This window comes from Malaclemys terrapin, chromosome 11 (genome assembly GCF_027887155.1).
Source record: "Malaclemys terrapin pileata isolate rMalTer1 chromosome 11, rMalTer1.hap1, whole genome shotgun sequence".
NCBI lineage: Eukaryota > Metazoa > Chordata > Testudines > Emydidae > Malaclemys > Malaclemys terrapin.
This window is the reverse complement of record NC_071515.1, coordinates 47,757,468-47,771,328: the sequence shown is the minus strand read 5'-3', so window position 1 is coordinate 47,771,328 and position 13,861 is coordinate 47,757,468. Positions and strand designations below refer to the sequence as shown.

Sequence of the window (13,861 nt, the reverse complement as noted above, 5' to 3'; positions counted from 1 at the left end):
GACTCCTAGCACAATTTTTTGTAAAAAAAAGTCAGCAAGCCTACATAATTACTCATAAATACAGTAAGTCTTAATTAAGTTTAAATGAATGTCAGGACTTCCCTGCAGAACGAAACTTGTCCCCATGTCTCACTAAGGGGCAGGGAGGGAAGGATAAAGGCCTTTTTAATTAGAGAGTACTGGAGTGCACAGCTGTGTGAGAGGAGATCCAGCTCTACACATGCTAATTACTAAGAATAGGAGGGAGGCTTGTTATTGTTTTTTCCATGTGATGTGTCTCCCCATCTTTGCAGATGAAAAGGCCTAGCCTGAGTCTTTCTACATTCTACGGATGGGAAAATTGTTTGCAATACAGTGGGAGCAGCTCCTCCCAAAGCATAAACTGAATCTGCATCAAACCCTTTTGTTTTTCATACATATTTTTCTTTAACCATATTATTTTTTCCATGACCATCTGCATTTCCATGTTTAGCCTGGGACCTGATGTGCAAATGATAAAATGCTATTCGGTTCATTTTTGCAAATCCAGAAGTTTTGGCAAAGCATGTGAACTATAAACCCTGACCCTCTGAGACCTTGACAGTTTGCCAACTACTGTGCATATCCTCATTCACCCTGCCTTTATATTTGCATGGCATTCTGCCCATAGTTGATGAAAATCTGGATGCAACATGCTCAGAGTCTGCGCGCGCGCGCGCGCACACACACACACACACGGCAATTTCATATTGTTATAGGGATCCCTTTGTAAAGAGCAAAAAAAATACAAACCAGAATGTTTTGCATGTAGAGAAATGCCAAGTAAGAAATAGAACAACTGACTTATGCAACAGTAACTCCTATTGAAATTTGCATCTGTTTAAGCCAACAAAGTTGGGTCCATAATATCTATATGAAAAACCACTTTAGGAATGTTTTTAATCCATGTAGGCCCCAATTCAGCAAAGCGCTATAGTACATGCTTACCTTCAAGCACATACTTAGGTGCTCTGCTGAAGAGGGATGGCCATATGTTGCTCATTTGGGGCCTAAAAGGTCAAATTAGACATAGGGTTTATAAACTCACATGTTATACTGGAGCTTAATCGAATGGAAAGGTGTCTGGAAGGTGTCTAATTATGGATCATGCAGTGACGTTAGTAAAGAGCTAGTGCCCAAGCATTATTTTAGAAAGGTAATTCTACGACACCCTATCACAAGTTTTCCCTCTTTCTCCTCTCTCTGGATGCAGGCAGCATGACAGCTGCAAAAAGGAAGTCTTTAGCAACATGGAAGACATTAAGCAGCCTAATCATACTGCCTGAAGATAGTTTGTTTTCACAAATCTTGATTGCTCATTTTGAATGAGTCATCTTAATTCAGTAATCCAACTATCCTCCAGTTATAGGCTAGGGTTACCATTCGTCCGGATTCCCCCGGACATGTCCGGCTTTTTCGGGTTAAAAATAGCGTCCGGGGGGAATTTGTCAATGTCCGGACTTCCCCTCCTTCCCCCTCCCATGCAGAGTGTGCGCGCGCTTACAAAGCAGCCGGTGCTCCGACAGCCAGAGCCAGAGCCCTGCTTGCACTTCCCCTTCCTCCCTCCTGAAACTTGACACCCCCCCTCCTCTCCCTCCCTCCACTCACAGATCGCCGGCTCCGACACTGCTGCCCTCCCCCGCTGTCGAGCACGCTGCTCTGCAGCACAGTAAGGGGGCCGGGGGCCAGAGAAGCGGCAGGGAGGTTCGGGGGGGGGTAGTCAAGAGACAGGGAGCAGGGGGGAGGGTTGGATGGGTCAGGGAGTTCAGGGGGGGGCTGTCTGGGGGTTGGGGGTGTAAGGTTTTGGGTAGTCAGGGTACAGGTGGGGGGGTCTCAGGAGGGGGCAGTTAGGGGACAAGGAGCGGGGGGGGGTGTTTGGGAGTTCTGGGGGGGGCTGTCTGGGGGTTGGGGGTGTAAGGTTTTGGGCAGTCAGGGTACAGGTAGGGGGTAGGGTCCTGGGGGGCAGTTTGGGGGGGTCTTAGGAAGGGGCAGTTAGGGGATAAGGAACAGGGAGGCTTAGGTAGGGGGTGGGGTTCTGGAGGGCAGTTAGGAGCAGGGGTCCCAGGAGGGGGCAGTCAGGGGACAGGGAGCAGAGGGGTTTAGATGGGTCAGGAGTTCTGGGGGGGGGGCTGTCAGGGGGTGGGGGTGTGGATAAGGGTTGGGGCAGTCAGGGGACAGGTAGGGGGGTAGGGTACTAGGGGGCCAGTTAGGATGTGGGGAAGGTCTCAGGAGGAGGCAGTCAGGGGACAAGAGGCAGGGAGGCTTAGGGAGGGGGTGGAGTCCTGGGGGGCAGTCAGGGGACAAGGAGTGGGGGGGAGGGTTGGGGGTTCTGAGGGGGCAGGAAGTGGGAGGGAGTGGAAGGGGCAGGGGCGGGGCTAGGACAGGACGGGGGCGGGGCTAGGACAGGGGCGGGGCTCCTCCCGTCCTCTTTTTTGATTGTTGAAATATGGTAACCCTATTATAGGCCCATAATTTTTTCAGGAATCTTGTAGTTTTGAATGATCAAGAAGGTAAAGCAATTGAGAAATAGAGGAGACTTGCCTGTTAAAAGGCTAACTGTAACTAGTTTATTGCTTGGGTAACAGTGAACCACTATGAAATGCTTTCTTACATGTTTGCTTCAGAGATGGCAATGTAGGCACCCAGAGCTTTACTTAGGAAAATGGACACAGCACCTACTATACAATATGTAGTGATGTAAGGGAAACACAAAATGAGGATCTCTAAATGAGCTGTCCAGGTTTGAAAATTGATCTGAATGAAGTCTATTAGATTAACCCATTGTACACTATTCCTAACCTTGAACAGTGTGTTTGGGAGTGTGCCACTGAATACACACTTTCACATGGCAAGGGGCATAAACCTCTGAATAGGGCTGGAAGGGGCTGTGGCCAGTATTCCAGTCCATAGATTGTAGCTTTGCTCCCTGCCTGTAAGTTGGTTGGAGGATGGAGTCTCTTCCCCCATTCACATGGAGTTCCCTACACAAAGCCCAGTTACTCTTTGTACAGGGGCATGTGAATTTCACCCAGAGATTATTTTCTACCAATAATTATTCTAGTTATGCCCCATTCCACACTTTGGTTCCTTTGCCCTTATTATGCAGAAATTGTAAGAAAAAATTAAAAAGCAAGAGAGTTGATTTTGCTGGTAATTATAAGGCCCTGATTTCTATATAAATGTCTCAACCTCAATGCAAAGCTGATCAATATCAGAGAATCATTTTTATGGTTACTTTATGTAGCCTTAAAATGAATTACAGAATCAAAATAATAAAAGCATATTTTATTCTTTTAGAAATTACCCTCAATATGCAGGATGAAGAATGGACACCTCTGGCCCAATATTTTGCAGTTCTTCCCTCAGAAGAAACAGATCTCTTGGCATGATTCTCAGTGGTTTTGTGTAAGCCAGGGGAAGTGGTGGGGAGGAAGATCCTATATCCCTGGAAATAAGTTTTCTTTCTCCTATCTGCATCCATGACTCAATCCATTTCAACATTTGAAAGAAAATATTACTGTAAAGCCATGAGTTTTGTGAGTCCTTGAAGTTGTTAACTGGTACAATATCATCTTCTGATTCATCAGTGAATTCAGAGAGCCAAATTTATCACTGGTATGTCTCCACTGCCTTCACCTGAGTTACAACAGGGTTGCATTTGTTCCAGTGTAAGTGACTGTTTAATAGGAATGCCATATACTTTTATAATTTTACATAATATTCCAAATATAGACTCAGACTCTTAAGCCTCAAGTAATATTTAAGCTTCCCATTTACTTCTCTTACAATAGCCCATTCGATATTGCCCAGTACTCACTTATTTTTAAGCAACATTCTCTATATTTTCCAGTTTCCTATTAAATATTTTCCTATTAAATATTTTTTTAATTTAAAGTTTGAAAGAGAATGAGTATCTGCTATTTTCATTTTATTGTTAGCACTGTAGTACAAGCATTTCTCCTCTCCTTGACACATAACTTAACTGATTATAATCAGTTTAAGTTCCCCACCACAGTAGAGCTGAAGAACTCGGATAGCTATATCTTATTTGAGAGCAGGGGTTTTTCCATTGTCTTGCGAGGAGTGCCTGCAGTACTTTGATTTGTCGTGGAGGGCCCTTGGGTTGGATTAGATCCGTGATTCTCAATCTATTTTCCACTGTGGGCCGCATATGTAGCTCCATGTGTTATGTGGGCTGCAACCACACAATATATATGCTATCTGTATGGCCCCAAGAACGTCACATGGGCTGCAACTGTGTGCTGATTGGGCTGCAAGTGGCCCACAGGACACAGGTTGAGAACCACTGGATTAGATCCACACCCCATTTAGTCTTAATCCATCCCTAGAGAAAGCAAACCAGTGAAAGGACTCTGACAGACGTGCGCAGGCTGAAATTGTGGACAAACAATATCACTTGTCCCATAACCTCAGCCGTACAAAATGCAATGCCATCCACAGCCTCAGAAACAACTCTGACATTATAATCAAAGGGGCTGACAAAGGAGGTGCTGTAGTCATAATGAACAGGTTGGATTATGAACAGGAGGCTGCCAGGCAATTCTCCAAGACCACATTCTACAGGCCACTATCCTCTGATCCCACTGAGGAATACCAAAAGAAACTACACCATCTACTCAAGAAATTCCCAGCTACAGTATATTTACATGGACAGCCCCTCAGAACCCCGACCAGGGGTATTCCATCTGCTACCCAAGATCCATAAACCTGGAAATCCTGGACGTCCCATCATCTCTGGCATTGGCACTCTTACAGCAGGATTATCTGGCTATTTGGACTCTCTTCTCAGACCCTACACTCCCAGCTATCTTCGAGACACCACCGATTTCCTGAGGAAACTACAATGCATTGGTGTTCTTCCTGAAAACACCATCCTGGCCACCATGGATGTAGAAGCACTTTACACCAATATTCCACATGAGGATGGACTACAAGCTGTCAGGAACAGTATCCCTGATGAGGCCACAGCAAGCCTGGTGGCTGAGCTTTGTGACTTTGTCCTCACCCACAACCACTTCAGATTTGGGGACAACTTATACCTTCAAGTCAGTGACACTGCTATGGGTACCTGCATGGCCCCACAGAATGCCAACATTTTTATGGCTGACTTAGAACAATGCTTCCTCAGCTCTCGTCCCCTAGTGCCCCTCCTCTACTTGTGCTACATTGATGACATCTTCATCATAATGACCCACGGAAAGGAGGTCCTTGAAGAATTCCACTTGGACTTCAACAATTTCCACTCCACCATCAACCTCAGCCTGGACCAGTCCACACAAGAGATCCACTTCCTGGACACTACAGTGCAAATAAGTGATGGTCACATAAACACCACCCTATACTGGAAACCTACTGACCGCTATACGTACCTACATGCCTCCAGTTCCATCCAAAACACATCACATGATCCATTGTCTACAGCCAAGCTTTAAGATACAACCGAATTTGCTCCAACCCCTCAGACAGAGACAAACACCTACAAGATCTTTATCAAGCATTCGTAAAACTACAATACCCACCTGGGGAAGTGAGGAAACAGATTGACAGAGCAAGACGGGTACCCAGAAATCACCTACAACAGGACAGGTCCAACAAGGAAAATAACAGAACACCACTGGCCATCACATACAGCCCCCAGCTAAAACCTCTCCAGCACATTATCCACGATCTACAACCTATCCTGGAAATTGATCCCTCACTCTCACAGACCTTGGGAGGCAGGCCAGTCCTCGCTTACAGACAACCCCTCCAACCTGAAGCAAATACTCACCAGCAACTACACACCACACCACAGAAACACCAACCCAGGAACCAATCCCTGTAGCAAACCTCGTTGCCTACTCTGTCCCCATATCTACTCTGGTGACACCATCAGAGGACCCAACCACATCAGCCACACCATCAAGGGCTCATTCACCTGCACATATACTAATGTTATGTGCCATCATGTGCCAGCAATGATGTGCCATCATGTGTGCCATCATGTGCCAGCAATGCCCCTCTGCCATGTACATTGGCCAAACCGGACAGTCCCTCTGCAAAAGAATAAATGGACACAAATCGGACATCAGGAATGGTAACATACAAAAGCCAGTAAGTGAACACTTCAATCTCCCTGGTCATTCTATTACAGATTTAAAAGTCACTATTATTGAACAACAACAAAAAATAAAAAACTTCAGAAACAGACTTCAAAGAGAAACAGCAGAACTAAAATTCATTTGCAAATTTAACACCATTAATCTGGGCTTGAATAGGGACTGGGAGTGGCTGGCTCATTACAGAAGCAGCTTTTCCTCTCCTGGAATTGACACCTCCTCATCTATTATTGGGAGTGGACTACATCCACCCTGATAGAATTGGCCCTGTCAACACTGGTTCTCCACTTGTGAAGTAACTCCCTTCTCTCCATGTGTCAGTATCTAATGCCTGCATCTGTAACTTTCACTCTATGCATCTGAAGAAGTGAGGTTTTTACCCACGAAAGCTTATGCCCAAATAAATGTTAGTCTTTAAGGTGCCACCAGACTCCTTGTTGTTTTTGCAGATACAGACTAACACGGCTACCCCCTGATATATGACAGACTCATTTTCCAACATGGAGAGACCTGGTTAGAGCAGCAGCAGCAGCAGCAGATCATTTTAACAGTAGGATTTGGATAAAATATTTTCTAACCCTTCTATTTCATTCTCTAGCCTTTGCAATGGGGCAAAAAAAGGCAATTTTCACCTCCAAAGAGGAAATGTGAATCACAGAGATGATAAAATCATCATATTCTAAAAGAGGAAGCCTGGCCTTTTGAGATCATGTAGGACCAGATTAAGGCATTGGAAGACCTTTCAAGATGCATGTGGCTTTCCATTTCAAGTCCCAAGTTTGTTTCAGCTGATTTTTAGGCAGAGGCACTGGCCAATGTTCAGGGGTCAAAACAAGTCCACCAGTCCAAAAAAAAAGTGTCTATACAGGTGCTTATATGGCCCCCTATAAACTGCATTTCTGCTCCTCCCAGTTATTTACAACAAAAACTTCTCTCTCTTCTTTCCTTCATAGCCTGTAGACTGACAGGGTTTTCCTTTTTATGCTTGCTTATGTTTGTGTGAATGAGCGATTGAGTGTGTTTAGAGATTCAGGTTAGCTAAAATCCTTTTTCCAAAGAACACTAACCCAGAAAAGTAGTTAGAAGGTAACTTAATGAGCTGTGTGAAACCTCGTTATGGACTGAGTTAAAGCCTCATTGAGACTGTGTGTGAATTCATCCTTCTATTAACACAATTGTCAGGATAAGTTAATCACAAGCCCCCCACCTAAGACAAAAGAGTTTGTGAACTCACTCAAGCATTTTAGACTGAGGGTACATCTACACTACAGGGGGGAGTCGATTTAAGATACGCAAATTCAGCTACGTGAATAGCGTAGCTGAATTCGACGTATCGCAGCCGACTTACCCCGCTATGAGGACGGCGGCAAAATCGACTTCTGCGGCTTTCTGTCGGCGGCGCTTACTCCCACCTCCTCTGGTGGAGTAAGAGCGCCGATTCGGGGATCGATTGTCGCATCCCGACGGGACGCGATAAATCGATCCCCGAGAGGTTGATTTCTACCCGCCGATTCAGGCGGGTAGTGTAGACCTAGCCTGAGTGGGCAGAGGAGTTTTGTTGAGTATTATTGGGGGGGGGTGTTAAAGGGAGAACACACAGAAACAGACAGATCCAGGAACAGTGCAAGACAGCCACACAGAGTCTGAAGAAGCAGCTGAAAGCACAAGGTTTGACCCTGGAAGAAACCTGAGGAGAAGTTTTGGATCAGGGTGCTGGCGGAAAAGAAGCTTGTGCCCATGAGCAAAATAAACTGTTCTGTGCAATTGGATTCCTTCTGCATTTAGAAACACAGGATTTTGTACATTCTTTGTAAGTAAACAAAACTACAAAGCAATACCTGACTATCACCAGTTTCTCCATCCAACTGGAACCACCTACTAAAAATCAGGTTTAAAGGGGTAATAGTACTAAAAAAGGTGAGCGCTCCCCTTCTACAGTCAGAAACATCCAATCAGAGAGCCCAAAGAACCAATCACAAACTAAGGGAAAGCAGCAGCTTATCCTCCCCAGCCCAAGCAACACAGCCCAGTTCCAGTTGCCTACGTACCATGTGCCAACTACACTCTGGATTAACTTCCACTCACTCATAGGAGCACAGGTTGCTGAGTAGTGCAAAGGCCCTTCTACCTTGCTGTTATTGTTTTAGACACAAATTCAAACATATTCAAACCAATGCATCTGAGCTATGTGTGCAAAATATGCAGTTGCACATGCAAAAACTTGGAATTATTTTCAGTTGCACAAGACATTTCAATTATACATCTGAAAATAATGCTGCTTTTGCATGCCTAAGTCTGTAAAGATATGTCTAAATTGCAGCTGGGAGTGTGCCTCCCAGCCTAGGTAGACAGACGTGAACTAGCTGTGCTCGACCTAATGCACTAAAAGTAGCAGTGTGGATGTTGCAGCACAGATGGCGGCATGGGACAGCCATCCAAATACAAGCCCACCTGACTCGCTGGGTCGATGCTCTGATGACTAGCCCATGCCACAGTGTCAACACTACTATTTTTAACGCACTAACTCAAGTAGAGCTCAGGCAAGTTTGTGTATCCAGACTGGTTGGTACATTCCCAGCTGCAGCAGATCTGAATTGCGTGCCTTGCAGCATTGAAAACACTTCCACCAGACAGAATAATATATATAGCAGTGTTTAATTACATAGTAATAAAACCAACACAGTATAAATGTAAGTCAATGAGAATGACCCTGTGTGTTTTCCTAAGCTATAAGATCCAGGCAAACATGACTTCATGGTCTCAGGTTTTAGAGATATATCCCATCACAGTGCCTGATAATAATCATTAGGATGGAGTATTGTTACAGTTGTTAATTGGCAGATATATGTCTGAATGCTTGGATAGCTTTTTGATTGGTTGCCATGTAGTTTTTATTACAGAAAATCGATAAAGTATACCCATGCAGTATGAACTGGGCTTTCAAAAAATACTGCAAACTCCCACATCTATCTTGCTGCTCTGCAGTTTTGATGGAGTATTTTTTCCTCTCTTTTTAAAAAGAGGACAGAGAACAGGAGTATTTCAAAATCCTCTTATTTCAATCTTTAGGTGTACCTAAGAGGTGGACGTTAATGAGGGCTAGGGAATTTATTCTCTTTAGAGTGAATGTTAATTCAAACATTCACTGTGATCCTGATATGTGTCTAAATGCAGTAAATCCCTTATTTATGAATATAAAGGCCATGAATAGGCTTTAGAATACAGCCCTAGGGGGCTCTTCAAGTGCATGAACCCGACAATGTTTAACATGTTCATTTATTCTTGCAGAACTGCTTCAAAAGGAAGAGGGGTGGGGGGGGGTGGGGGAGGGAGGAGAACTGGAAGCTGCTCTTGTTTCTCAGTAGTTGAGGAAAGCTTCTTGTATGAACTGAACAAAACATCCTCTGTTTTGTAGATGTTTTCCTGCACTATATCCTCTGCACTTCACTACCGAGGATTCAAATTTCTAGAACAGGGCTGTTGCTATAGCCTGAAATAAGCACATACATTTTTTATGACAATCTCTTGTATAAATGCAGCTTTTGGAACACTGACAGCCCAATAAAGAAATCTGGCTCATTTGGCAAACAAATAATTGTTCTGGTATCTGAGAGCTGATGAGAAATGTTATTAAATGGCTCCTCAGATTTTTGTGATTTGATTTTTCAAGGAGAGTTCCTAATGCCATCAGTCAGATGTTCTATTACAAGAGGAAGAAGGGTAGAGTACTCTGAAAGCTAAAAGCCATTAAAAGCCAGTGTAATCTACAAATAAGAACTGAAATATGCTTGTTCTGCATGGAACATAATATCCTAAATTCTGCTCTTATACTGAGGTGGATCCAGATTAGCTCCATCAAAGTCAATGGAATTATGATATTGTAAATCTAAATCAAAATTTGATCCACTGAGTTATAGTTTTCTTCACTGTAATGATGTGGCTGCTGATAGCACTGCAAAGAAGCAGCTTATGGTTTGTAACAGTCTCCGTAATACACATTGTTGTTTTAAAATTCGATAGTGGACAGCATTGTTCCTGAGTTTGCTGAAGTCATCAAGAATCTAGGTAATTATCATAGTTTTTCATGATCATTAAGACTTTCCCCTCAGAAAATTGAATGTTTCATTTTGATAACACCACACACATATCACCCTTAAGATACCTATCAGACTGGAAGCCAAATACTCTTTTGTTATCTCCGAAACATGCAAGACTAAGAAATAATTTGCTTTAGATGCAAGCCCAAAACAAACTCTTTACAAGTTTCCTAGTTAAGTTCTCAGAGTACGGTTTGACATACTGGAACAACTATTCACAAGATGGTGTGGCAGTTCAGTTGCTTGACTACCATCAGCAGAATGATTGTTTTTGTGATTCTCTGAAGCTTGAGGTGGAGGAAGGAAAGCATATAAACATCTGAAAGAAAAAGCCAAGCCATAAACAACCATATTATTCTGATATTCCTTATGATTATCAGTTGATATTAAAAAAAAAAAATACACCCAGTGAGAAATGAATGAGAAGCAGAGAACATAGAGGAGAGAAAGATAGGTGAACAGAGTGATGATAGTTCCACAGCACAAGGGCCCAGTGAAAAACAGAAAAGTGGGTTGTAACACAAGCACTGGCTTCTTCCCTGCCCCAGGGGTGCTCAACCCTCGTTCTGCCCCAGGCCCCACCCCCACACCATCCCTCTCCCGAAGCTCCATCCTCTTCCTGCCCAGTTCCAGCCCCTCCCCCGAGTGCTCTGTCCCCACTCCTCCCCCTCCCTCCTGCAGAACAGCTGATTGCAGTGGGCAGGAGGCGCTGGTAGGGAGTGGGAAGATTGTTTGGCAGGGCCACTAGTGGGCAGCAGACACTTGTGGGGAGGGGCAGAGCTGGCTGCCAGTGGGTGCTAAGTACCCACTAATTTTTTTCCATGGATGCTTTGGCCCTCGAACACCTATGGAGTCAGCGCCTATGGCTTATAATGCAAGCATCTGGCCCACTTGGAAAACCACAATGAAGCAAAAGTAAAAGATGAGTAAAAGATGAAATGTGGAAAAGAATGATAGACACTGTTTAGGCAAACTGTATCTGAGTAGGAAACGGACCAGGACCCAGCAACTCAAAGTGGCACCAGACCCTGCCATAACAAACCAATACAAAACCTGCAGCCATATTTCCACCACTATAATGATCTATACCTCCCACAACACAGCTGTCAAGGTCCAGAGGTTCTGCATAATGTGGTGTACTCACCCAGCGCCCTAAATGCCCCAGTAACAACTATGTGGGTGAAACCAGACAATCACTAAGCTCTCGAATGAACTCACACAGGAAAATGATAAAAAAAGATACAGACTTCCTATCACTCGTAAGTGAACACTTTTGCACAGAACCCCATTTATGCCTGGGTGCTTAAATCCATACCTTTGCTAGACACTAAAACACATGGACTGAATAGAGACATTGGATTTATGCTTATTACCACAATCTAGAACCACTAACAACCCTTTCCCTTATATGTGTTAACTACTTATGCTAAACAGTCTGTTCCACCCTGTATTTAGCTGTGACACTGAGGGCTAGTCTACACTGGCAATGTTGCAGCGCTTTAACGTGGCTTGTGTAGTCGCAGCAGAGTGCTGGGAGAGAGCTCTCCCAGCGCTCTAAAAAACTCACCTCTACGAGAGGCATAGTACATTTCTCAGACCTGAAGAAGAGCTCTGTGCAATCTTGAAAGCTTGTCTCTCTCACAACAGAAGTTGGTCCAATAAAAGATACCACCTTGTCTCCCTAGGACACAGTAAAACCTTTATCAAAAAATAAAGGGATGGTACAATGTCTCTCAGGAACGCTGAGAAACTTAGCTAGACATCTCAGTAAGCATGGGGGTAACATAAAACTGTCAGTCAGTCCTTGGCAGGTGGAAAAACTGAATGACAATATTAGGAGAAAAAGAGGAACTACACTGGGGGAAAGTGTAGGACGATAGCACCGATGTGCTGGAAGATGCAGATTCCCAAACCATAGGGCAGAGGGTCTATCTACTACCAGCTATGGGAAAGTTCAAGCTCTAATTAGCAGCTATCAGTAACCTGCAAAGGCCAAAGAAGCTCCCTGACTTTAAACTTTACTGCCAGATAATTTAAGATCTAGAGAAAAACCAGAAACACCAACAGATTATGATTATGCAGGATTGTTCTGAGAACAGGGAAAAAACATCACCAGCACTTTTTCTAGGAAGTATTGTATTGCAAGCACTCACAGCTGATGATCTTGGAGCTTACTGGGACTTTGCATTTATAAACCAAAAAGTAAATGTTTCCGTAATTTTGCCTGGAGAGCAATATGTGTTGGGTTAACTGTTAGTGTTGCAATTGAAAAAAGGGGCTGAGGATATAATTTAGAGCATATCTGCAGATCTTTACAATGTATCATTCTTTAAAGAATGCTGAGCTTGGGAGGAGGACAATTTAGGGTGGGATTTAAAAGGAGGGTGTAGGTGTCTAAATTGAACATTAGGCACCATTGGCATTCACAAAACCGTTATTCAGCTGCTACCTAACCCTACTGACACCTAAAGTCCCCAGATATCTGAGTTTCCACTGTTAAAGTCCATTTTGGCACCTGGGCATGCACACAGACTTCCAAAATCCTTAATTAAATATTAATTGGAGAAGGGAATGGAACCTGGATCATCCATCTCCCGAGTCAGTGCCCTAGCCACCGGCTATGGAGTCACTCTCACTGTGGCTCTGTCCGAATGAGTATTTAAGTAATTACATGAAGAGGAGCAGGAGAGATTGAGAGAAACCCAGCCCAGAACACCCCCTTGTAAATCCAATTCTTAATGCTACATAGGAAGTCTAAAAGCTGAGGACCTGATTTACATGTAGAAGGGATGCACAGATCCCACCCCGCCTCCACAGAAGCTGTACTCAGCTACCTCCACACTGTCCAGATTAACCAACGGGCACTTGGTGCATTTGCACAGGGTCCCCATCTCAGGATTTGGGTAGGTGGTGTTACAACCCAGTGCACAAGGTTGCAACATTGCTCATGTTTGGCTCAACTGCTCCTCCATCAATATGGGGGGGGGGGGGAAGCCAATTGCGCACACTCCCTAAAGGTCTTTAATCTGCGTCTGCCTCCTTGGCAGTCTCTACTTTCTACTTGGAGTGTACTCTGGTTCTGAGGATCCTCACAGGGAAGGGGACATGCAGTGGCTGTTCCAAGACACAAGCAGAGATCAGGATGGAAAAAAAATACAACTCTAAGCATCTCCCATTCCCACCTCCTCCATGACTCCGATGCTGCAGATTCCCCTTTAAGGGGGATCCCAGGAGCAATTGCGAGTTACAGAAATTCTGGCAGCATGATTCTATTAGATCTGTGAGGCTTGGGACCAGCCCTGATGTCTGTTCCATGAGAGATGTGGGATAGAACAAGAACTTGTCTCCCACCAACAAAATGACAAGGGACAAATTTCATGTGAAGAGGAGATCCTCCTAGAGATTAGCCCACACCAGGAAGTTTTCCCCAGGGAGAAGGCGAATGGGCTGATAAGAATAGTGCCCCTTTAGCTGAATGTGATTTTTCCTTGTGTTCTGTTTCCTTCTACCTTAAGATACTCAGTTTGAAATCTTGGGGTCAGATCCTGAGCCACGCCCAGCACAGGTGGGGGGAGGGGAGGGAGAATACATAGCCTTCCTGTATGCACTGCAATCCTGAGACCAGCT

At 44.3% G+C, this 13,861-nt stretch overlaps 1 protein-coding gene across 4 annotated transcripts; it reads left to right on the top strand.

Annotated features, from left to right (window-relative positions):
• Positions 1-1,666: 1,666 nt before the first annotated feature.
• LOC128845033 (uncharacterized) lies at positions 1,667-6,559 on the top strand. Of its 4 annotated transcripts, XM_054043218.1 has the most exons (3): positions 1,667-1,687; positions 2,500-2,528; positions 3,316-6,559. In XM_054043218.1, exon 3 carries the CDS (start codon positions 4,557-4,559, stop codon positions 5,469-5,471), a length of 915 nt encoding a protein of 304 aa, XP_053899193.1. In that variant the 5' UTR covers positions 1,667-1,687; positions 2,500-2,528; positions 3,316-4,556; the 3' UTR covers positions 5,472-6,559. The 4 variants fall into 4 exon arrangements, with proteins under 4 accessions (XP_053899193.1, XP_053899192.1, XP_053899191.1 ...); XM_054043217.1 differs by lacking the exon at positions 2,500-2,528 and having other exon boundaries at positions 1,668-1,687; XM_054043216.1 differs by lacking the exon at positions 1,667-1,687 and having other exon boundaries at positions 2,441-2,528.
• The last annotated feature ends 7,302 nt before the right edge of the window (positions 6,560-13,861 follow it).

Bases quoted from the DNA above. Each gene is read 5' to 3' on its own strand.
- LOC128845033 (XM_054043218.1), top strand. From the start codon at position 4,557: ATGAACAGGAGGCTGCCAGGCAATTCTCCAAGACCACATTCTACAGGC.